The 25598-nt window shown below is 37.3% G+C and overlaps 1 protein-coding gene and 1 long non-coding RNA gene across 24 annotated transcripts in view; one reads left to right on the top strand and one right to left on the bottom strand.

Moving 5' to 3' along the window:
- DMD (dystrophin) overlaps positions 1–25598 on the top strand; it is a 1010042-nt gene that overhangs the window by 742007 nt on the left and 242437 nt on the right. For all 23 annotated transcript variants that reach the window (XM_083498284.1, XM_083498278.1, XM_083498289.1 and 20 more), the window contains 2 exons: positions 7986–8197; positions 21357–21511. In XM_083498284.1, the coding sequence (XP_083354410.1) occupies positions 7986–8197; positions 21357–21511 (367 nt within the window). The remainder of the gene's footprint in view (positions 1–7985; positions 8198–21356; positions 21512–25598) is intronic.
- Positions 6425–17639, bottom strand: LOC310704640. The gene is made up of 3 exons (XR_014524939.1): positions 16197–17639; positions 11369–15011; positions 6425–8233 (listed from the first exon to the last, which is right to left on the bottom strand). It is a non-coding gene; the product is annotated as an uncharacterized lncRNA (long non-coding RNA).

Raw genomic sequence — 25598 nt, 5'->3', positions numbered from 1 at the left:
TTGTAATCCAGAGTTTCCAAACTTTTCATGTTGGTGACACACTCTTTTTTGTGACACAGTAATTAAGTTTTACTAGCACACCGGAGGTTAAACTAACCCCTTTCCAGCCCCAGGAGAAGCACGGGTAGACTTCACGCGACACACCTACACACTGCAGCAGACACACTAACGTGTTGCGACCCACAGTTTGGAAAGCTATGTTGTAATCAATGAAGTGGGTCAGGCTATGCTGCACTTTGTTATTGGGGGTGTATTAAGAAAATTCTCACTTACTGCATTACCTTTGAATCTGCTCTTCCTGCCCGACCCAATACAGGATCATTATGATAATAATAAATTAATTTCCCTTCTTTGGGGTAACCTTAGTGTCCAAAACTAAAATTATTTTATTTTATTAAAAACAAGTTATTTAAGAGATTGTTGCTGTTCATTGGTGTATTCTAGCCTGGAGCCCATCTAATAAGGACTAGCCAAGCACATCAAGAGTCAAGAATGGGATGTATGTAGTCAGGACAAGGACCAACTCACTTTGAGGTTGGTTAGAAGGGTGGGCTGAGAGTTTAGAATATCACTCCAGCAATAGTAAGGAACTAATGGTGAGCTTTAACTTCTTTTTTAAAAGAAATAAAGTTTTCTGTAAACTGTTTTAGGACAACCACTTCATGTCAAAACATTTAATAATACGGTTGCACCTTGGATCTCGAATGCCTTGCGACTTGAACGTTTTGGTTCATGAACACCGCAAATTCAGAAGTGAGTGTTCCAGTTTGCGAACGTTCTTTGGAACCCGAATGTCCGACGTGGCTTCCGCAGCTTCCGATTGAGTGCAGGAAGCTCCCTGCAGCCAATCGGAAGCTGTGCCTTGGTTGTCAAATGTTTTCGGAACTTGAACGGATTTCCGGAACAGGTTCCATTCGACAACCAAGGTACAACTGTAAAAACAAAATATGTGGTTATATATTTTACCTTTTTATTCACAAATCCAGGGGCCATTCTCATTTTCAATTATTGTGGTGCCCAATTTAAAAATGATGGTTGAAAGCAATTTAAGTGACTAATCAGGAATCAGAATTGATGGCCCCTAATCCATTCTGAACACTTTATCTGTTGTAAAACATTTACTTTTCATATAAAAGGTGCGTGTTAAAGTTAGCAGATGCTAATCTAAATGTTATGACAAGTGAGGAAATATTTCAGCTGTGCAGTCAGTCCTTTAAAGGGCAAAGCTTACTCTAGTTTGCCAAAGAGATTTGTCTTGTGATGTAAATATTTCCATGTTGTGAGTGATAAACAGTACCAGGTGTCATCTCTGACATGTTCTCCATCACTTTGCTCTCATAGGTGCATTCTAAACTGTGTTTTCTCATTTGACTTGTTGTACAGTGGTGCCTCGCAAGACGAAATTAATTCATTCCGCGAGTTTTTTCGTCTAGCGAATTTTTCGTCTTGCGAAGCACGGTGTCGGAAAAGTTTTGGAAAAGCTTCAAAAATCGCCAAAAACCTCAAAAAAGGCTACCACACCGCGTTCTATGAGTTGCTGCTCGAAGTCAAGTCACAACTGTATTAACGGTGTTAAGAAAAAGGAAACAAACTTGCAAAAAACGCAAGACGTTTTTGTCTTGCGAAGCAAGCCCATAGGGAAATTCGTCTTGCGAAGCAGCTCAAAAACCGCAAAACCCTTTCGTCTAGCGAGTTTTTCATCTTGCGAGGCATTCGTCTTGCGGGGCACCACTGTACATTAAAAAAAATTCTCATTAAATCTTAAATGATAAAACCATTAATTTCCTAAAGATCAGATTTTGAAAAGGCAGGCACATCTTAACAGTGCCTGATTCTGTAAGTTTGCATGCCATCAAATGGTGGCATACAAATGATGGCTTTTCAGAAACTATTCCAACACAATGTGAGATGTTTTAAACAGTTTTATAATTTTGTGTGTGTGTGTGTGTGTGTGTGTGTGTGTGTGTGTGTGTGTGGTTTATTTAGCAAAAGAAGTGTATGTGAGGCTTTCCTAACTTTCCAAAGTGACATAAATGACCATTTGTTTCTCTCTGCCCTCTCTGCTGAAAGACCATCATCAGATATTGTTTACCTAAAAAGGAATAGCCAACATGCTGCTTTGCAGATGTTTTAGGCTACAACTACCATAAGTCCCAGCTAGCATCAGCAGTGGCCATGGCTAATGAGAGTTCTTTTCCACAACATCTGGATAGCACCCCATTGCTTGCTTGCTTACTATAACGACTCTCATAGCAGAATTCTAAGAACATGAACAATATTTAAGATTATGCATTTTTTATTATATTTTGCACATCATCTTGGAAAGCAATTAATAAACAACTATATACACAGAAAATATTCTATGTGCATCTCTTCACCGGTTACCTGTGAAAAACCCAGTTAGAGGGTTAGCTGTGGAATCTTGTATTACTAATCTAGGAAAGCAAGAGGAAATGTATGGCCTTTATATGTTTTCAGATAACACTTAAGGGCTGCTTCAAATGTCATAGAATGCCCTTATTTTTATTCATTTGATATGTTGTGAGCCAATTTGTGTACACTTTTCTGGGGAAATGGCATACAAATAAGCAGACAATGATGATGACAATGAAACATGATAGTCTATAGAACCTGGATGCCATTTTTGTAGTCTTCATGTTTTATGCATAGGAATTTTGCCATATTTGAAGTAATCATAAGATTTTCACCTTAGTAAGATCCAAGAGACAAGGAAAACCTTTATAAGTTTTTTCTGAAAGTACCAGAACAAGAGAAAAAGATGAGGAAGACAGTAGCTGGAATACATTATTCATTCTTATTAGCAGATATGCTGCTAGAACTATCAGGAAATACAGTGTAAATACGGATGTGTGACAGTCAGCAATGGGGGTTGTAGCACTGTAAAATCCAAAATTGTTGGCTTTATGCTTCATTAGGTAGGTAATGTATTTCACACATTTCTAGCTTTAAACTGCAAAGCTGACCATAATATTTTTGCATCAGTAAGTACAAAAGTGTTTTAAGTGCCTCAGTAGAGTTGCTTTATTTTAATAATGCTAATAATGTTCTGTTTATGTTCAGAGAAAATGGAACGCCATTTTATTATTTCCATGTCCCATTTCTAAATGCACTACTGGAGAAAGATTCCCTTTAAATATGTTTTGTTGGAATGATTATTAAAAGTTCCTTCATCCATGAACAGCAGCTAAATTCCTAATTAGAAACTCTGTTCCCTCAGACAGCTTGTTTAAGAATTCAGTCAAAGTTCAAGCATAAGTATGAGCGGAACACTGGACTAAGAATAAATAATTACATACATCATCACCTTTAGTTAATAACCGCAGTATGAAGAATGGGCAAAAATTAATGAGTTGTTTCCTTAACATTCTTCAAAATATTTTGAGAAGGGGGAGATTAGATCTTTCAATACTTTGCTGATCTTTGCTATTTAATTCAGCTACAGTTCTTTACCTGATGTCCTAGATTATTCTAAAACCTAAATATGTTGGTAAGACTCCCTACAGCTACTTTAGAATACTCACGGGTTTCTGAAGGACCCCTTGGGGGATTTCATTTTTTCAACTATAAGGTGCCTGTGCTATATAAAGAGCAAAAATGTAAGGCATCACCGATGAGTAGAGAAAACTTACCAGGTGGCCCAGTGTGAGAAAAAGCAAAAAAAAGTATTATTATTTAGTGACAGAATTTAATAAATCAAAACTCTGAGAAAGGTTTTTAAAAAGCATAGTTGGCACATCATTCTTCTTAACAAACTGTTTCTTAACACCAAATGGAGCAGAAAAATCCCACAAATTCTAAACCAGCTTAGACCCACAAGGACTGAACTTTATTTTGTGCTTAAACAATACTTATAATTGAGCTTAATTGGATATAAAGAAATCACAGTTTCTTTTTGAAACAAGTGTCTTAAGCCTTATGCAGCATCCTGCGCTCAAGGATGACATTTATTCATTTATTTTATTAGATTTATATTTCACTTGATTATGGGTTTTTTTTAAAAAAATCAGAGCTAGTTACAGTCTCCTTTAAAACAAAACATTAAAAAAAATGTTTTTTTATGAATGGCATTAAAAAACCCATAAGATTTTCAGGGTGCTAAGAATGAGAAAATGTTTCTACTTTAGAATGGGGAACATACTTCATATACTTGCAAAGGAGTTGAAAATTGAAAAGTTGGGGTAAATGGAAGAAATATTGAGGGCAAAAATCACATTAAAAGGATTAATGCTGATAAATTTGAAACAGAGTTAATGTACTTCTGGCCCAAATGATGGCAGAATGATATGCAGGTTATGCACCACAAACTGTTTTTTACATTTTTCTTTTATAATCTGAAATGTTATAGCTCTTGATAAATGTGCATATATTTAAATAATGCCAACTGTAATAATATTTATATAGTGCACTTCCAGCTTGGTATTAAAACCAAATTTAAAATCCCATATTAAACCATTTTTAAACTAGCAACATAGAAAGGAAAGCAACAGTTTAATATCCTTACAACTATAAGTAATAAATTACATTTTGTATTACAGAATGGAACTTAAAAAGAATAAAACACCTCCTTTTCTGCTCATTTTATACGGTAGTGTTCTCCCTCCCTCCATTTTGATTCTTTGTGTCTAAAAAAGTCAGTGTTACAAGGCTGTAACAAGGAGAGCTTGCTGGGATAGATAAATAAATAAACAACCACCCCCCACCATCACAAAAAACTAGTAAAACTTGCAGAAGGTTTGTGCAAAGGATAACTTGTTATCTTTTACTCTAAACTATGCTAAGAGCTTGGGCTGACAGTTTTCCAAGAGTCAATTGGCTGGAGTGTTTTTCAAACAGAGGCTGGTAGTTGTTAGTGCTTATTACCAACTTTGATTGGTCAGACAGCCAAAGTTGTTCCTGGATTGGGATAGTTTGAATATTTCATTGGTAACCTCACCAATACACTCTCCTTGGGGCTACCCTTGGGGTTGGTCCAGAAGCTTCAAGTTTGCAGAAAGCAGGTTGCAGAAACTAGGTAGCTTGTGGGGACAAATTACAGCCAGCATTTAATACCCTGCTTGCAGGATTTGCACTGGCTGCCAATATGCTACTGGGTTCAATGTGTTGGTACATATAAGGCCCTCTATAGCTCAGGACCAGGTTACTTGAGAAGACTGCCTCATACCTTTTATGTTCAGCAGATTTCTGTGGTCTGTGAAAGAGTTTCTCCTGCAAGTTCCAAAGATCTCAGAAGCCTGTTTTGCAGTAACTCTGAGAAAGACTTTTAGAGTGGCTGCTCCTTTTGAGATATGACAGTCACCCACTATCTGCTTTTTCTAGAAAACAGCAAAGACATTGTGTTTGTTTGTTTGTTTGTTTGTTTGTTTGTTTGTTTGTTTGTTTTGCCTTTTTTATTGTTCATTGCCTTGAGGTGATTGATCACATCACAGCTAATAAATTAACAAGAAAAATAGTAATCACAACAATTTGATATTTTGCTTAGGTTCTTTCCTTGTGGAACTCAGGTGAATATTGGAGAAGGAAGCTAGCCCAAAAATTGTGGCTAGATCAGAGTGGCATAACTGATAGTATTAATTAAGGTGTTAGAATATTTTTAAGTAATAATATCTGCCTTGACACAAGCACCACTAGCTATAGCTCCACTTTCAAATAATATTCATTTACCCTTTAGATCTAACCTATTAAATGTGTTTATTGATTTTGCTCATAAATCCATTTTGCTCGAGAAAGAATAGTGCAGATAGTTGGCATCAGTCTTTTCATTTTACCTGTGAAGAGAATTGTATTTAGCTTATCCATAAATGAACTATGGCAAAACAGAAACGTGATAAAAATAGGTCTCAAGTTAGTGCCTTTACTTGCTGATCTTGTCCTTTTCTGACTGCAGAATCAATGGTAAACATGTTGCAACACAGTCATCCAATGTTTGGCTTTTAAATGTAATTTGCTCCAGTGTCAGTACTTCCTGACTAAACTGATGAGGCACCTCAGGAGGATGCAAAATAAATTGAATAGCAACTTTGAAATTGGCAAACCTCCTCGACTAAAGTGAATCTGAATGTGCTGGTAGCTGGAGCAGTTCCAGTCTTTGGACCTGTGGCATTACAGCAAATTTGGCCTTAAAATCTTCAACTTTATAAAAGTATATAGATGTAATGCTATTACTGAGAAGATCCTATCACTATGTCTTTAATTATTTTATTAACTTTCTTTAGCTTTCATACAAACAAGAATGGAATCAGCTTGGAGGAACATAGGGAGGAAGAGGTGGGGAGCAGAAAAACACCTCCGGGTTGCATTAGAATGGAAGTCTACACCCAGGGACTTTAGCATCACATATGATTTATACATATGGGTCATTATAGGGTGCCCAGATGTTCTCACAAGCTCTTTTGTGTTGCTGCCAGTGATAGGCAGCAGATCATATTGTTGCTTGTAAATGAAAATGATCGCATCTGCTTTGTTTGTTTGTTTAATATTTTCATCCTGCCCTTCCTTCAAGGAGGTCATAGAAACTTGCAAGTATCATCCCCCTGACTCATTTTATCCTTACAACCTGTAAAGTTAGGCTGAGAAAGTGGCCCAAGGTAACACAGTGAGTTTCATGGCTAAATGCAGATTTCAACATGGATCTCCCTGTTCTTACTTCACCACCCTAACTGTAAACCACCCTGGCTATAATGCCACAACTCAGTGGCTCAAATCATTACTCATCTCATCTATCCCATTGGACTGTATTACCTTCAGTTCTCATGAGGAATGCTTTATCTGGAAAAGACACTATTAATTTCCTGTTTCCTTTTCTAAAGCTAGAAAGAATCCTTTCTGGAGCAATGGATTTGTACAGTTGGCACCTTTTTATTCTTGACTTTTTCAGAGTTCTGTATAACGTCCATAGGAAAGAGCTCTTCATGCTCTCAAATAAGGGTCACTGGCTAGGGAAAGAACTCATTTTTCCCTCCACTGAATACCATATGTTCATTGTAATGTTTGAGGTTTTATGAGGCTAAGCCATAACCCTAGCCAAGGCTTTAAGTCGGGCTGCAAAAAATTCTTCTCTACCATTTTCTTGCTATTGAGCTCACATCCATAGAAAATATTTTAAAGCAATGTTATTTTTTTACAAACTGCTTGCCCTCTAATAGTGGAGGTCAGGCAAGCAAGGGAAATGTTTCATAAACTGATAAATCCCTTCACACAAAACTCAGCTTTGTGAATAAGGCGTTAGGAATACTTAAACATCCATCTTCAAAGAAACACTTTAAATGACTGCTAATAAGCTATAAAAGATTTTGCAGACTTTATCCTGTACATATGCTGCCATTTTTGCTTCATAAGCAATGACCTGAACACCTGCAATATAGGGAATGATATCCTGTGCAATTACCATGTCCCTATTGTTGATCAGGTGCTATCCTAAATTGCATCCATTCCCTGAATGTGTATTGACACGTGTATGTTTGGAACAGATTCTGAACTTTTTCCAAAATATGCTTGCTTCATACATACTTCACAGAAACATTACAAAGCATTCACTTTCTTTGCTTACAAAATAGTTAAGGATGGAAGATGAATAGATAGAGAACCAATTTTGATCAGGTGTAAGGATTAACTTTATTTTCTAGTGCACTAACTAATGTTAAGTATATTGTTTCCACACTTAGTTGAAAAGGATTGTCTTTTCTATTTCAAAAGCTATTCTCCGTTTCCATATTAAAAGGAAGTATCAATTTTGTGTAAAAATAATGTGATGAATAGATGTTTTATGTGTGATACTTTTGGGTTACTTTGTAATAAATCAGTGATGCCTGAATTATATAAAAATCTCCTTTAACTCTTCTCTAATGAACCTTTCCTGACTGTCTGTATTGTATTTGTCATGCAAATTAGTGGAGAACTTGATCAGAGTGGTCAGATAATTTTTTTCCAAATAATTATTTCATTGGTTTTCCCTTGTATGTCACCAGTTGAAAAGATACAGAACCAGTGGGATGAAGTCCAGGGGCACCTTCAGAACCGAAGACAGCAATTACATGAAATGTTGAAAGATTCAACACAGTGGTTAGAAGCCAAGCAAGAAGCTGAGCAGGTTCTGGAATGTGCAAAAGCCAGGCTTGAATCATGGAAGGAGATTTCTTACACTGTGGAAGGCCTAAAGAAGCAGAACGCAGAACTCAAGGTACTAAATGAAAAAAGGGGGGAATGAAGAACTATTCTTTCTTTTTTAATGCTCAGAAACTGCTTCTGAATTCCACATAAGCAAATTAAGTTTGTGTTAATAGTTAAATCATAGCCTTTTGTGCTTATTTTAATCTTTTATATGGAGAACTTGAATGATAAATACAACGATTAGTACTACAGATAATAGTAGATAGGGGAAAATGATTATATTAGTGGAAAATAGTTATATTATCATAGATTTTAAAAATTCTAATAATTGACAAAAGATGCCCGTTTTTCTATAAAATTTTCTACTTCTTGGTTATCCTCTTTGGTAAGTAGGTTTTGTGATCAAAGCAATTTCCAAGACCTTCTGTATTCACTCCTTTAATGTTAGGATCCACTTTTCTTTCCAGAGTTGTGTTACATATTTTAGCACCTGTTAGTAGGCTAGTAGCAACATGCAAGTCTTTCTTTCTTAGCTCTGTTTTCAGTAAACAAAGAAATGCAGATTTGAGATTTCTTGATACGCAGTATCCCAAAATGCCTTGACTTATGTCAAGGATCCTGTTCCAAAAAGTCACTTTGTATGCATCTCCAAAGTAATAACCTTTGGTGGTTCCTTGTGCATCTACTCACACAGCTGCACCATGCAACAACACAATGTTGCTTTATTAAACAGGTTATAAACAGGACTAACTCTGAGCCCAAGTTACAGAGAACTGAACTAGTAAAGGGCTGAAACACACACAACGTAAATTCTACCTACTGAGTCATAGGAGCAGCAATGGTTGCAGTACCCTTTTAACAATTTACACACCATAGATCACACCTAGAATATGTGGCTGTTGTCCACTTTTGATTTCCTTCAACTCCCAACAAAATTAATTCAGTCAATATATCATGTTTGATTTGTGAGGGGTGAGGTACCATTGATATATGGATTTGAATAAATTTTCTTTCAGTCTCATTCTTATTAATGTTCTCAGAACACATTTGAACAACCAAGACCATTCTGCCTATGATGTAGTAAGGTTGCAGTTTGCCAGATCCTTCGCTCATCTTTTATATATAGGTTGTAACTGACAGTATGCAATGTCAGAGGGTAATAGATAATTTTTTCTAATTAGTTTGTTTGAGCTTGTACCAAGAAAAATATTTTCAAAGACTGAACACCGGCATAACTGTCCATGTTTAGTTGTTACACGCTATGTGTGTAAGTTCAAAAAACCTGAACATTTGAGATCTTGCTTGACTAAATGCTTTTACTGCCTGCTAATATGAAATTAGGGAAGCGGGTGGCGCTGTGGGTAAAACCTCAGCGCCTAGGACTTGCTGATCGCATGGTCGGCGGTTCGAATCCCCGCGGTGGGGTGCGCTCCCGTTGTTCAGTCCCAGCGCCTGCCAACCTAGCAGTTCGAAAGCACCCCCGGGTGCAAGTAGATAAATAGGGACCGCTTGACAACGGGAAGGTAAACGGCGTTCCGTGTGCTGTGCTGGCTCGCCAGATGCAGCTTGTCACGCTGGCCACGTGAGCCGGAAGTGTCTGCGGACAGCGCTGGCTCCTGGCCTATAGAGTGAGATGAGCGCACAACCCTAGAGTCTGGCAAGACTGGCCCGTACGGGCAGGGGTACCTTTACCTTTACCTTTAATATGAAATTACGGATCCATTTCTGAATCATTTACCAAGTTATAACCTATTTTGCTGAGCCCAGATTTATGAGTTTCAAGTGGTAAGCAATTGATTCTCTATAGGTGCATTTGTTTATATGGAGGTCAGTGGTGAAATAGTTGCTGAAAGTTTCTGATGAAAATTATTCCAAATTTTTAGCTCAGGGTTGGTGGATAAAAAACATTTTAGGTCCTAGGTCTTCTTTGTCTGTTGTGTGATTTATTATCATTATTCCACAACTTCTTTCTCTGAAAGGGACTCTAGGCAGCTTACATTTGCAGTGTTTTGAGGTTTATCAGTTCAAATAAATTAAACTACTATTGTTAGTATTCTCTTAATTGGGAATCATCCGTTTCTAGTTTGTTGAGTTCATTGAGTAGAAATAACATTTTGGGATGAATAATAAATGTTGCTAGTGCTATCTTGCCTAGCTAGGGTAAGGAAAGAAACTTGCATTCCTCCAGACCGTTTCTTTCCATGACATTTATTTTTTGTAGTTGTATTATTTTATTACTTGTAGTTCAGGATATAATCATATTCCAATATATTAGACTGGATTATTTCTCCATTGTAAATATGTTTCTTCCTCACCTGGTTCAGCCGGCCAGTCGAAGCTACACTGTGATACCATGATACATATTTTACTGGTCACTTTTTAGGGTGTCCTGTTGTGATTCTGACACGTCACCAGGTTTTGTGACCCTACACAACTCCTAAAATGTGTCATTTGTTAAAAAAAATTAAAATTTGCCACATGAACTTTGGCAATGCCTTCAGAGGGTTGACCATAGGTCAATGCAGCCTTTGGCCTGAAAAAGGTTAGCCATCCCTACCTTACTGAGTATAGTCTGGTTAAGATCAGTGATATTCTCTCTCTCTCTCTCTGTGTGTGTGTGTGTGTGTGTGTGTGTGTGTGTGTGTGTAGATACTGAGAGAGAGAGATGAAGAGAGAGAGAGAGATTTTCTTTTTGAATAAAATATCATTTTTCATTTGATTGTATGAATGAATGATCAAGTTGGGCAGTGCTGAAGTGCATAACAGCCTTCCAGTTCCATCCCTATATTTGATGCAGTAGGGTTTTGTTGTTGTTGTTGAAACAGCATGAGTAGTTTCATTTCACACAGTATTCTTCATCAGTCAGATCTCCTATCACATAAAGACACATAAACTTCCTCATGATTCTGTTTTTTGAGTATCTTTCACTTTGTCCTGCATGTGTTGTGTGAACTACCACCTTCCCTTACTTCTTTGATATCACTTTACATTCTGTGATGCGCTATGATGTTCAATTCCTCTGCCACCTTTGATTGCCTCTATCTTATCCAGGCAGTAGAACTGATTAGTACTATAGGCTGTATCAGTGAAGGCAAATGAAATACTAAAGTGATCTTGACAGGAGCAAAGACTGGTTCTTCAGTTGGAGGAGAGCTTAAAAGAGGCAAGTTTCAAAATGGTGCTTAAAAATCCTGGGAATTTTAGTAAAATAGTAAATTGCCCAGTATGTTTCAGTGGAAACCCTCCTTTATGCACTGAAATAGCAAAGTAACAATATAAAATATTCATATTATCACTGGTGTATCACTGGTGTTTTTGAACTGCCAACCTAGCAGTTCAAAAGCACGTCAAAGTGCAAGTAGATAAATAGGTACCGCTCTGGCGGGAGGGTAAACGGTGTTTCCGTGCGCTGCTCTGGTTTCATCATGCTGGCCACATGACCTGGAAAAACTGTCTGTGGACAAAAGCCGGCTCCCTCAGCCAGTAAAGCGAGATGAGCACCGCAACCCCAGAATCATTTATGACTGGACGTAACTGTCAGGGGTCCTCTACCTTTACCTTTATACACACACACACACACACACACACACACACACATATATAGGATACATAATTATTATGTATAGTCAGGTAGATCATTTTAAATAAGACCTCTCCCTGCAATACTAAGGCTGCAATTCTATACACGTTTTCTTAAAAATCATAGATCAGATCAGAAGAATTGGATATAGCTGTATTTCCAGTGGGATTTTTTGAAATCGATCCGGAAATCGTAGAATTATAGAATTGTAGGATTGGAAGGGACCCCAAAGGTCCAAGCCCCTGCAATGCAGGAATCTCAACTAAAGCATCCATGGCGGTTGCCATTCAACTTCTGCCTAAAAACATCAATGAAGGCGAGTCCACCACCTCCCAAGGGAATCTGTTGCACTGTTGAACAGCTCTTATTGTCAGAAAGTTCATCCTGATGTTTAGTCGGATTCTCCTTTCTTTTAACTTGAAGTTATTGGTTTGAGTCCTTCCCTCCAGAGAAGGAAAAAACAAGCTTGCTCCATCTACCATGTGACAGCCCTTTAGATATTTGAAGATGGCTATCATATCTCCTTTCAGTCTCCTTTTTTCCAGGCTAAACACACCCAGCTCCCTCAACCATTCCTCATAAGGCTTGGTTTCCAGACCCTTGATCATCTTCAAGGGTTCGCCTCTCTCCATATGAGGCCCTTCTTCATGTGCCTTTCTGCAGTGGCTCCCTGTTTGTGGAATGCTCTCCCCTGGGAGGTTTGGCTGGCCTTTCATTACCTTTATGCACCAGGCGAAAACGTTCCTCTTTAACCAGGCTTTTGGATGATTGACATCTGATGCCCTTTTAAAATGTGTTGTAGAAGGGGGGATTATTGGGTTGTCTTTGTCTTTATTATGTATTTTCTGTTTTTTATATTGTGCTTTTATGTTGTGAACTGCCCTGAGAACTGCGGGTATAGGGCGGCATGCAAATTTTAATAATAATAATAATAATAATAATAATAATAATAATAATAATAATAAAATGGCTGTCCTCCTCTGCACACTTTCCAGCTTGCCAGTATCCTCCTTAAATAAGTCATAAGGAACTCATCGGGTGATACTCAATATCTTATGAGATTGTGGTTTTATGACTTTAATCCACTGGTATGACATTGGTATGTCAGCTGGGGATTTAAATGCAATATATAGCAGATTTGACTTTCAAGTTGCAAGACAGCATCTCAGGAGAAGAATAAGAAACTAGTTGTGTGTGTGTTTTTAAAAAATATAGCCCACAGTTGTATGAATTAGTTTTATTCAGCTTGTGGTTTCTGTATGCCTTTTAATTTGAAATGTATAACCCTCCTAAGTGCTAGAAGCTGGTTATTTCTTCTAAGAGGCCAACCTAGAGATGGTTGTGGAGGAAAAGAAACTGGTCACCTTGTATTATGCTTACAAATCCTTTGTAGTACATAGGTTTCTCATAGGTTTCAAATAGGGAAAGAGAAAACTCCAACATCTTACCTGATTCAATGAATATTGAATTTTGGTCTCTACTGCCAGCCTGCCGCCTCATGACTGTGCCATTTCTTGGTACTAACAGCTCTCGTCAATGTTGAACAGTTGTTTGTTTTTCTTGTTCGCATTCCCCTAAATTCAAAGAAATTATTCTCTAGCTTAGCAACATTATTTTTATTTTCATCCTTCAAAAGAAAAATCTCCCTTTGTCTGCCTTGTGATTCTTATTGTGTCAAACCCTGCATAAAAGCCTCTCAGATGTGATGGCATTAGCAGTTTTGTGCTTGACTGAGCTAGACATATGTGAAATCAAGAGAACTCAAATCTTACTGAACTCAGTTGATTTAGTTTTCTATTATAAGCTGGTATTTGAATGTATAGATCTAATAATAAATCAGGATTTCAAGACAAGTGCTTTCATGTTTTCTGTGTTATGATAAGCAGTTGTTGGCATTCTGTCCCTAATATATTATACAATGCAGAGGGAATTATTTTCAGTGTGCTTGTCACTTTTAATAGAGTTATTATTCCTTACTAGCTGTCTTTTGTGCATATGACGGCATGTAGAAAGAGGCTGCTGAAAGGGATTTTTTAAAGACAATGTTGAAACTAATTTGTCTCCTCTGATATGACTTAATTTGTAAAAGGGATTATGAGGTCCAGCGTTGACATCTGTTTTCTTAACCCAATGAAATGTCAAGTAAGAACAGAAAAGTGGCCTTGAGCAGGTGTAAAGTTCCTTTCCTTGACCCACTGAATAAACTAAGAGAGAATCCAACATATCAAGGATTGGGCGGTGAGGCTTCCTGACAATTTTAACCCTTATAATTTCTTTTTCTAGATATTAACTAAACTGAGAGCTACTAATTTTTGCATCAGTCATATGATAATATTCATTTATGTTTGAAATTATACATTCTAATTTGTAGTAGGTATCTGATACTTTACGTCTAATCTGATTTGGTATTACAGTTGAAAATTGATGACGTTCATATTAAACATGTATTTTGCCAAATTTCAAGTATTCAAAGTGCCTTATGTGCTTTATTGTTGTAATCTTCACAACAACCCTGCAGTATAGGCCAGTATTGCTGTACCACTGCTATACATAGGTTGAAAAAAAAAATAGTCATTAGTTCTTTTCTGATATTTGATGCATACCCTCCAACATTTCTCCGATGAAAATAGGGACGTCCCATTCCATAATGATAATTTTACTATTTATACCCCACACATCTTTCTGGGTTGTCCCAGCCACTCTTGGCAGCTTCAAACATTTACAAAAACATTAAACATTAAAAAAACATCCCTATACAGGATTGCCTTCAGACGGCTCGGGGGTTGGATAACTCCATACCCTCCAACACTTCACCAGTGAAAATAGGGACATCCTAAGGAAAAGTGGGACATTCCGGGATCAAATAAGAAACTGGGATGGCTTCTTTAAATCAGGGGTGTCCCTGGAAAATAGGGACATTGGAGGGTCTGTTGATGTGAGTCCTCTTTCATACTGCATCTCTTCTTACATTAAAAAAAAATATTATATGGAAGTAGCAACAAAATATATTTGTGATCAAAAGATACATATTTCAGCATAACACACATCAATGGCAAACGAGTTTTCATTTGCATGTCTCTGCCAACGATATGATCATTCACATATTACGGACAAACTGTACACCTTTTCCTGACTACCTTCCCTACATTTGTCCTCCAATAGATAAGGAAATAAAACCTGTGAAGCTTGTGGGAGAGGTAACTGAAGCAGCTTCTGTTATTACTGTTATTGCTATTGTTCTTCTCCTCACAAGAGCCCAGGGCAGTTAACGGCAAAATTACAACATTAAAAACAAAGTAACAAGCTGGATTTAGAAGAGGCAGTGGAACCAGAGACCAAATTGCAAACATGCGCTGGATTATGGAGAAAGCTAGAGAGTTCCAGAAAGACATCTACTTCTGCTTCATTGACTATGCAAAAGCCTTTGACTGTGTCGACCACAGCAAACTATGGCAAGTTCTTAAAGAAATGGGAGTGCCTGATCACCTCATCTGTCTCCTGAGAAATCTCTATGTGGGACAAGAAGCTACAGTTAGAACTGGATATGGAACAACTGATTGGTTCAAAATAGGGAAAGGAGTACGGCAAGGAGTACTGTCCCCTGCTTATTTAACTTATATGCAGAATTCATCATGTGAAAGGCTAGGCTGGATGAATCCAAAGCCAGAATTAAGATCGCCGGAAGAAATATCAACAACCTCAGATATGCAGATGACACAACCTTGATGGCAGAAAGTGAGGAGGAATTAAAGAACCTTTTATTGAGGGTGAAAGAGGAGAGTGCAAAATATGGTCTGAAGCTCAACATAAAAAAAAAACGAACATCATGGCCACTGGTCCCATCACCTCCTGGCAAATAGAAGGGGAAGAAATGGAGGCAGTGAGAGATTTTACTTTCTTGGGCTCCATGATCACTGCAGATGGTGACAGCCGTCACGAAATTAAAAGACGCCTGCTCCTTGGGAGAAAGGCGATGGCAAATCTAGACAGCATCTTAAAAAGTAGAGACATCACCTTATCAACAAAGGTCCGTATAGTTAAAGCCATGGTTTTCCCAGTAGTGATGTATGGAAGTGAGAGCTGGACCATAAAGAAGGCTGATCGCCGAAGAATTGATGCTTTTGAATTATGGTGCTGGAGGAGACTCTTGAGAGTCCCATGGACAGCAAGAAGATCAAACGTATCCATTCTTAAGGAAATCAACCCTGAGTGCTCACTGGAAGGACAGATCCTGAAGCTGAGGCTCCAATACTTTGGCCACCTCATGAGAAGAGAAAACTCCCTGGAAAAAGACCCTGATGCTGGGAAAGATGGAGGGCACAAGGAGAAGAGGACGACAGAGGACGAGATGGTTGGACAGTGTTCTCGAAGCTACAAACATGAGTCTGACAAAACTGAGGGCGGCAGTGGAAGACAGGAGTGCCTGGCGTGCTCTGGTCCATGGGGTCACGAAGAGTCGGACACGACTAAACGACTAAACAACAACAACAATATGGTACAAAGTATAGCAGACAAATCAGCATTATATTATACAAATTCAAATGATGTCCCTCTTATTATGCTTCAAAGGCCTGTCTGAACAAATATGTATTGAGTTGCTATCTGTATGCAATCAGTAAAACATCAGTCTACTAAGGTTATTTGTTTGTTCAGCTTTCAAACCGCCCTTCATGCAATCAGGATTTTCAGGGCAGTTTACAAAATAGTAATTAAACAACCATCAATGAAAGCTATTTAAACAAGAAAAAAAAAACAAAAAACTACGGGAATTTAAAAATCAATATGCAATATAAAAACAGCAGCAGTTAATAAGTGCATTAAGACCTTGAGCAATCAATTTACAAGTAATTACAAGCTATTAAAACAACAGCATTAAGTATCATTAAAATAGCAGCAGATATAACCATTATTAAAACGTAGTGCCATAAAATTACCCAAAAGTTGGCTAAAATGGGAAGGTTTGGAACTTTTCTAAAAACCACCACAGAGAAGGACCTGTTCTTGGTATTCAGCTAAAGACTTGCTGGTAGGCCAGAGAAACAAGGCATACAATACAGGGCTTAGCAACAAGTAGAGATTCTTTTCTATTTATTAAATGAAGAAATATTTTGACAGAACTTTGGCTTTGAGACATCCTGTATTGCTCTTGAATATGATTATGGTATTGCATACATTATGTAAAAACTGTATTTAAAGAAACGGACACTTGGTGGAATATAAATGTCTTATTTTTATATTTGGCCTTTGGAAAGTTCTATATAATTGCATTCACAGTTCTGTGAGCTGGGAATCTCAGTTAAAGCATGCATGATGGCCATCCAGCCTCTGCCTGCACTCACTGCCAAACAATGACTTTTCTTCTTAGTTTATCTCTCTCATTTCTATTGCTGTTCTCCTCCCTGTACTATACCAGTATCTTCTAGCCACAGTTGTTTACCACTGACCCTGTCACTACTTGACAGCACCACCTCTGCTACCAAAGTAAGAAAATGACCACCAGGCAGGCATTTCCCTGCATGTATGACTAAATCACAAAGTTTGGGCCTTTGAACAGATTTCTGAAGGGCTGCTGTAGCCAACATTTTCTGTGCCCAGCCTGTGCATATACAGGAATGCCAGCCATGTTTTTTTCCTCTTCAGTCTTAAGAGGTGGTAGCACAGTTGTGGTGGGAGGAAGATGTGAGGGACTTTTGGGGCTGCAAACATTTTATAATTAAAGAAAATTTCAGTATATATGATCAGAATGATGTACACATTTCCCTAATTCCTTAAAATATTTAACAGTCAGCAAAGTTATGAAACAAGAGAGATAAACTAAAATATGTCACAATGAAATTAAAGTAATGGAACACTTTTTGAAAGAAAAAGGGAGCGAGAGAGGGAGAATGAAACCATGATTAATTAAGAGATAAATGGGGCCTGAAAGTAAAAAGAGAATGAGGAAAAAGAAGAGAAGAGGTATGTCATTAGTTTAATTATAAAAATTCATTATATGAAGTCATGTAAGACAGAAAATAATGGGACTCTAATAGGCTGACTGATAAAACACTCATTGCATCACTTTGGTCTCCATCTCTGTGGAAAGAAATGGAAGTGATGACTGAGGACTGTACCTCTTCAAAGTTACTGAAAAGATTAATTGTTTTCTGAGAGAGAGAACAAGAGAGAGACCTACATTCTGTGGTTTTTTTTAAAAAAAAAATTCTAACTGATACTGGTGTTTAGTAATGTCAGGATTTTAATAGATATAAGTATTGAAGTTAATGGTGAGAAGCAACACTTTTTAAATAGTCCTGTAATGCGTTTGTCAGGCGGCCTATTAAATAGTATTCTTCAGACAGGATTACAAGGTCATTAAAATTCAAGCAGCACTGGGAAAAGTACACATTTCCTGAGTGAAACTTTATAGGCCATTACTTCATTGTGTTTTACCAATAAAACAAATAGCATGTGTTGATCCTGTTGCATTAGCTCGCTTCTTTTAAACAAAGATGTTGGTTGAAAAATAAAACATGTAGAAAGCCGTATGAGTGAATGACAAGTACTGTGTCATTCTGTTAGGAGGACTGTGGACACTTTACATTTCTTTCAGTATCCATTTTTGGATACTGGCAGTGATCAAACTTCCAAGGATTGGCATGGCCATAAGTCAGACTGAATCAGACTCCATTTATTCATTCATTCATTCTGCCCTTTACCCTAAGGTGGCATGCACATTTCAACATCAGGCAGCCTAATAAAATACAAGCAATTGACACAAAAGTAAATAACTAAGCATCTAAAACCAGTATGAACAATCACTGCCACAATGATATTTTTAAAAAAATCTGTGATTCATTATGAGCATAATGATTGTAAGAACCATAAACCTTGGTAAGTTGGATGTGGTCAAAAATGAGATGGCAAGAATAAATATTGACATCCTGGGCATCAGTGAACTAAAATGGACGGGAAGGGACAAATTCAGTTTGGATGACCATCATATCTACTACTGTGGACAAGAATCCCATAAAAGAAATGGAGTGGCCCTCATAGTCAACAAAAGAGTGGCGAAAGCTGTACTGGGATGCAATCTCAAAAATGATAGAATGATCTCGATACGATAGACCTTTTAACATTACAGTAATCCAAATTTATGCACCAACTACTGGTGCTGAAGAAACTGAAATTGACCAATTCTATGAAGACTTACAACACCTTCTAGAAATGACACCAAAGAAGAATGTTCTTCTCATTATAGGGGATTGGAATGCTAAAGTAGGGAGTCAAGAGATAAAAGGAACAACTGGCAAGTTTGGCCTTGGAGTTCAAAACGAAGCAGGGCAAAGACTAATAGAGTTCTGCCAAGAGAACAAGCTGGTCATCACAAACACTCTTTTCCAACAACACAAGAATGAATGGGCAACATGAAGAGCAGCATTTTAAAGCAGTTCCTACTATGCTTAAGTTAAATATTGGTGTGGAGAAACATAATTTGAGTATTGGGGACACAGAAGCAGCCTTCAAGAGCACTCAAGATTGCAGTGGTTCTTTCATACTATCAGGACAGTCACTGCTGCTCATGTATACAAAAAACATGGTGTGAACCACCCATCAATTATGCATCTTTTCTATTATACAGATATTCCTCAACCCTTGCTTGTTTGTAAGGGGAGCTTCATGGGCTGTAATGAAAATACATTTTAAGTTGGAGGAGGTTGCTGACCCACATTGCTCTAATGTTTATCTGTACCTTTGGAACTTTTCCCCCCGAAATACACTACAAAAACATTGCAGTAATTATATTCAGGCTGTTCATTTATCTACCTGATGTTCAGTCTGCTTTGTGTCACAGATAAATATTCAAAGAATTGCTTCATTCTCATTAATTAATTCAATGCTGTTAGTCAAGTCAAAAGCAGTTCTTTAGTGCAAAGATATGTAAGAGAAAAGAAAACTGATTTTCACAAAGGGGAGCAAACACATATTATTCAAAGAATTTTGGTACAATAATTATAGTATTACTTTTTCTATTATGGCTTTTACTTTGCACAACTACAGTATTTACTCAAGACTTTTAACACATTGGAACTGAGGACAAATGTTTCCTAATGTTCTCCAACAGACCAGGACAGTGAGGTTTCATAGCAATATTATTTAAACCTACATAACAACTGCTGGTCATGGCTGTCAAGTGATATATATTCATAACATAATTTTATTTAAGTTTAAATGCCCCCCTTACGTGATTTTGTGTGAATGTGGCATAAACCTTGTCAAAGCATTCAAATTCAAAACAGTTTTGGGGTTGTTTTTCTTAAAAGCTTTCTTTATGCTCTTGGGAGAAAGTAGCAAAGAACTGATATTCCAATAATAATTTTTTTTATCAGTACTATATTATCCCTGTATATGCATGTTCAGTACTATTCCAGTAGGTGGCACTCATTACATAACCTAATGGATAAAACAATAAATGAAATTTTGAAATATATTTATTAATTTTTGTACTCATCATTTGTCCTATTTCCCTATATGCCTTATATGGATCACTAGCACATGTATAAATATAGAATGCTAAATATTTAAATCACCCATTTATTTTTAGGAGAGAAAAAACCATATAGCAGACAATATATATACTGTTATGTATATATTTACACCACAGACTTAATACCAAACTTCATCTTATATAGTCATATACAGCCACACTTGGGTGAGAAAACAGGCTGAGCAGGAGGAATTGTGACTGGAGAAACAACTGGCGGGGAATGAGTAAATCTGCCCCTTCCTTCCTTCCTTCCATCCTTCCTTTCTCACCCCATCCTCAGCTCAAGATTGCTGTGAGTGCTTTTCCCCAGGGGGGAAAATGGGGAAAAAACAATTTCAGAACTACATGTAATGTGTAGCTTGGTTCTCAAACTGGTTGAAAGGCCATTTGTGTTCCTCAGGAAACCGGAGAACTGTAGTTCTGTGACAAGAATGTGGGTTTCATTTTGTAACATAAAATTGTTGGCACCACCAGACTGCAGTTTCCAGAATTATTCTGGGGAAACCATGAATGACAATTAAAATACAGCCTGGCATACTCGTACCTTGCATTTTCTTGAACAGTTCTGTTACACTTTTGTTACTAGATTTATAATCTTCCATCTCATAACAAAACAATTCTAGATACCCTAAGACCAGATTTTACCTAAAGAGTTTTAAAGTTACAATTGAATGAATGGATCTTCCCCAATCCCAAGGACTTCTAATTCATAGATATAAATATAGATATAGAAATACTGTAGATAGAGATTTAGGACCTATTCACATTATCCTGACACAACCCCCTACACTAATACAAGACAATAGAATGAAAGAACAACACCCCAATCTCTCTCCCTCCCCGTCTCTCCCCCCTCTCTTCCTCCTCAGTTGTACTTCTCTCTGCTTATTTGTCTGTTTCATAGCACACAAAAAATCTTAATTAAAACTATTTTTTTTAAAAAAGCACCACAATGCATGGAACAGCATGTTTTGTTGAAGTGAAATAGGGATATTATTTACCCAGAAACTTCATGTATCTAACTAGCAAATATGTTTTATGTATTACCTGAACTTGGAAAGGTTCTAAATGTTCCTCAACAATGTGTAATATGTTTTATATGCATTTCTGCTCTTCTTCCAGCAATTTGCAAAGGAGCTACGGCAGTGGCATATAAATGTGGATGTGGCAAATGATTTGGCACTTAAACTTCTCCGTGATTATTCAACTGATGACACCAGAAAAGTAGAACTGATGACTAATAACATTAATGATGCTTGGACCACCATTAATAACAGGTAGGACACAACTTCTAGTATCATTCTTGTAAAACAAAACTAAGTAGTTGGATATTTTTCTTTAAAAACTATTAATATTAAAGTATTAAGAAATACTTAACAGGTAAGGAGGAAACAGTTCTCAATTTATTGCTGTTATTTTCAACTGTTTCCAGTTATGTGACTTGGGAGGGTCTCTTTCAGGGGGTAGATTGTCAAGAAGGTGTTTTTATCAGCTGTTTTGCTTATTGTTGTTGTTTAAGTATATGAGTAATCATTTTCTGTGAGTTTTTGAGTTCCTGTGTGTGTTTGAGTTTCTGCCTAATCTTTTATATTGTTGTATCTATTTGTAACTCAAACCTGTCTGCCAGATTTCCTTCTTTCTATCATTATGCTTGCTAGGAAGCCCCATCTAGAGCAATTATATTATTTGTGCTACACTGTTCAGTTATTATCAGTGCTATATACTAAGTATGGAAATGACACTCTTGTTCTGTTGAAGTGTGGTTCATGTAAGGTTAGAAGATGAAGCTCTATCAGGTCCCCATATGAAAAAATCTATAAGTAATAATTCTTCCTAGATTAGGTTCTTGATTAAAGCTTTCTTTGTTCTTTTTTTGTAGTCTCTCATCATTTATTTCGATACCTGTTCAATTCTGAAAGCTATTTTAGAGCCTTCCTCTAAACTATGAATCACCCATTATAAAATCTATATGAAAATTCATAGAATAAAATTAGTTTTATTAATGCAATAAAATTCAGATTCATTGTTTCATATTGTTGTACACTCAATGAGATGCATAAAAAATTAAGTTTGGTTCACTTAGATTGGTTTAGTATCTAACATTAGACTTTATATCTAACATTAGGCTTTATAGCTTATAATCAAATCCAAAAATGAATGTGGTTTTAAATTGTGTTTAATTACAGTTTATGAATAAGGTCAGAAGAGTGCACAGTGTAAAATGTAAAATATAATCAGAGAGTTTCTTGGCATAGGGAGGATTATTTAAATCAGCTGTTATTACCAAAAGTGTTCATTTCTTTTCTGTACTAAAATTACGGATAATCATTAGGCTAAATCTTGTATCTTATATGTCTGGGTTAAACTGTTGTACACTTTGAGGAACTTGAGCACAAAAGTAAAAATAAATGAAGGATAGAATTTGCCATCTTCCTTAGAAGTAAAAAAATATGTCTTTTCCTGGCTTTATTCCCAGTTATTATCTTTCTGGACCCAAGTATGTCCCTTCCCTAGGCCATCTCTGTTTGGAAAAGTTGGAGGATTGACTGGCATCCTTCAGCTTCTCTATTTCCCTTTAAGTTTTGTATGTTTCTGACTGTTTGATTCGTACTTATAGCCAGATATGGCAGTAAGGCAGGGTTAATTATAAATAAATGGCACATGATCTTTAGATAGTGTTCCTTCTTCCAAAGTACCAGTGTAAGTTCACTTAGGAATTCTGGAAACCAGTAGCTAAAGAACTCTGGAAATTGTAATCCTTGAGAAAGCAAATCACATTAGGTGACACACTTCCCTCCATTTGCTGTCTCCCCCCCCCCCCCGCAACACTGCTTCTGATTAGCAAATGTCTGAAGATTTTACAAGAGAGGTCTACTAATGGGCAGGATTCAACTAAGTTGTTATATGTGCAGAATGAGGTTCACTTATGCAGTGTGACTTTTCCTTTTTCTCCTTCCCCAGAACAGGTTTGAGATGAGTGGGGGCATGCATGGGGAGGAGCCTTATAGTAGTCCTGTGCGGTAGTATTTTTACCCCACACACGTTGCTTCTTTCTTTTGAGCTACAAACACGACTAGAGGGGATGAGTGCTTGGTATGTCATGTACCTAAGACCAGTCTCCCTCTCCAAATATTGAAACATTCCAACAACATTTGTAACATTGCTTATTATAAATATAGCTTATGATGCTCAGATAGGTTATTAGATCACGTTGAACAATAAGAGGATTATTCTACCCTATACTACTTTCCAATGAATTTGCTAAACCAAATACAAGATTTAATTTTTTAGATGGTTACCTTATATGTACTGTATAGTGTATTCCAGCTTTTGAAATAGCTTTAGTTCATCAGTTGGTTCAGGTTATGTGAAAAATAACATTGGGTCATAATTGAAATTATTGTCCACATGTCCGGCATTAGTGAGCATGTCATTTCCTAAAACTGAGACTAGCTACTTGTTACTGATCAATCTGCATTTAGATGCACCAGCTGCTCCTTCTGCTGCAAAGAGGGTAGGAAATGTGCATAGGAGAAATAAGCAAGTGGGAAAAGGGAAACTTAATCCTACCTTTGGATACCACTTTCCCCCTGATGTTTTCTGCCCTTGCTGGGGCCCCAGACTTGTGTTTTTCACCAGAAACATGGCCAGAAGCCTCCATTTGGGCCATAAGAGCTATTGGCTAGTTGTAGAGGAATAACAATGGGTAAGGGAAGGGTTAAACACACACCCTCTGCTTTCCCCCTGTAATGCAGCCCATCCTAATGCAGCTTTGCAGCTGAGAGTTTAGAATTGTGAGCTGGACATGAATGTGTCATTCCATCTTCAACTTCAGTTGTTATATTTACTAGTTAGTGGTAGCAGTGAACAATTCCATGGACAATTCTTTCAGCTATTTCATGAGGTCATTCTAAGCTTCATCAGCTGCTACAGTGATTTCATAGGAATGTTGTCTTTCAGCTTGAATTGTACTCAGCAGCAATTTCTTATTGCTTCTATATACTACAGCAAGGGCAAGCTGTCCCTTTTTGAAGTGATCTGAATATAGTTTTTAAACAAACAAACAAATAAATAAATAAATCCTCAACCACTCTTCATTCCAGAAATTTAAATTTCTTCTCTTGATCAGGCTGTTTGTTAACTATATCTAATAGTACGTCAGGTTTTAACAAATCCTGTTGAGATCTCAAATTGTGCTCTGTAAACAAAATTCCCATTTGTGGTTGATATACGTATGCCAACTGAAGCCTGCTGATTTAACTGATTGAAATCCTGGCTGCCCTTTCACAGCTTTCAATGTACATCTCATGGTGTGAATAAAGCATTTACGCCAGAAAATTTGTGGTTGGATAGATGTGGTACAGAAGTCACAAGCTTGATATTGGTTTTGTTGGAAATGTACTAATCTGTAGATACAAACTGTGTAGAGTTGTTACTTGTAAAGCACATCTGGTTACTCAGAAAGACCTTGAAGAACTTGCATGGTGATTCCAGAAGTTGAGAATCGCCTGCAGAGCATCACTAATAATTTGGAAATGAGAATTCAACCTGAGTTTCATGGAAACAGATTTGGCTTGGATGTAGAGGGAATCTCCCCACTTACATCCACATGTAGACTCCAGCTGCCCAGCCCCAACCAATATCAGGGCAGCCATCTTCAAAGGCAGACCTATATAGAACTTGCTGCAATGCTCTAGTCTGGATGTCCCTTACACATTCCAGTGAAACAAGTTCTGTTTTCTCCAGATAGGAGTGTAACTGGTGAACCAGCTGAAGTTGGAAAAAAGTACTTCTGAGCACTGCCACAACTGGGGCTACTCATTTAGCTTTGAGAGCACGAGCATTTCCAAGTTGCAAATGTAGTCCTTCAGGGGAACACAACTCCATTCAAGGCCGTTTGTAGTCTCCATCTTTCCCTGCCAACTGCACCTCTGTCTTGTTTGGATTAAGTCTAGCTTATTCTCCCTCATCTAGCCACAAGCTGTCTCAAGGCACCAATTAAGATCTCACATTGGTCCCAAAGTCCGGAGGAGCTTTGTTGGACTGGTTATAGATAGGGAAAAGACCTGTAGGCAGCAAAAAATGGGGTTGGTTATAGATGCTATATACAGTGAGAAATAGGAATGTAAGGTGGAGGAGAAGGAAACGTGAATTGCATATGAGAGGAATTCTGCCACTTGTGACTTTTGCTGTCACTTCAACATTGTGTTTTCTCAAATCTAGGGGAGTAATGGGACCATGAAGCAGTAAAATATGTGGGGAATGCAAGCTGCATTCCCACCCCCCATATTTATTAGAAATCATTAGCAAATTCCTCAGTGTCTTAACTTCCAGTATGTTTTATATTAATTTAGGCCAAGCTTG

The sequence above is a fragment of the Podarcis liolepis genome (assembly GCF_965112155.1).
Source record: "Podarcis liolepis genome assembly, chromosome: 4".
In the NCBI taxonomy this organism is placed as follows: Eukaryota; Metazoa; Chordata; class Lepidosauria; order Squamata; family Lacertidae; genus Podarcis; species Podarcis liolepis.
This window is presented reverse-complemented; position numbering and strand designations above follow the sequence as displayed.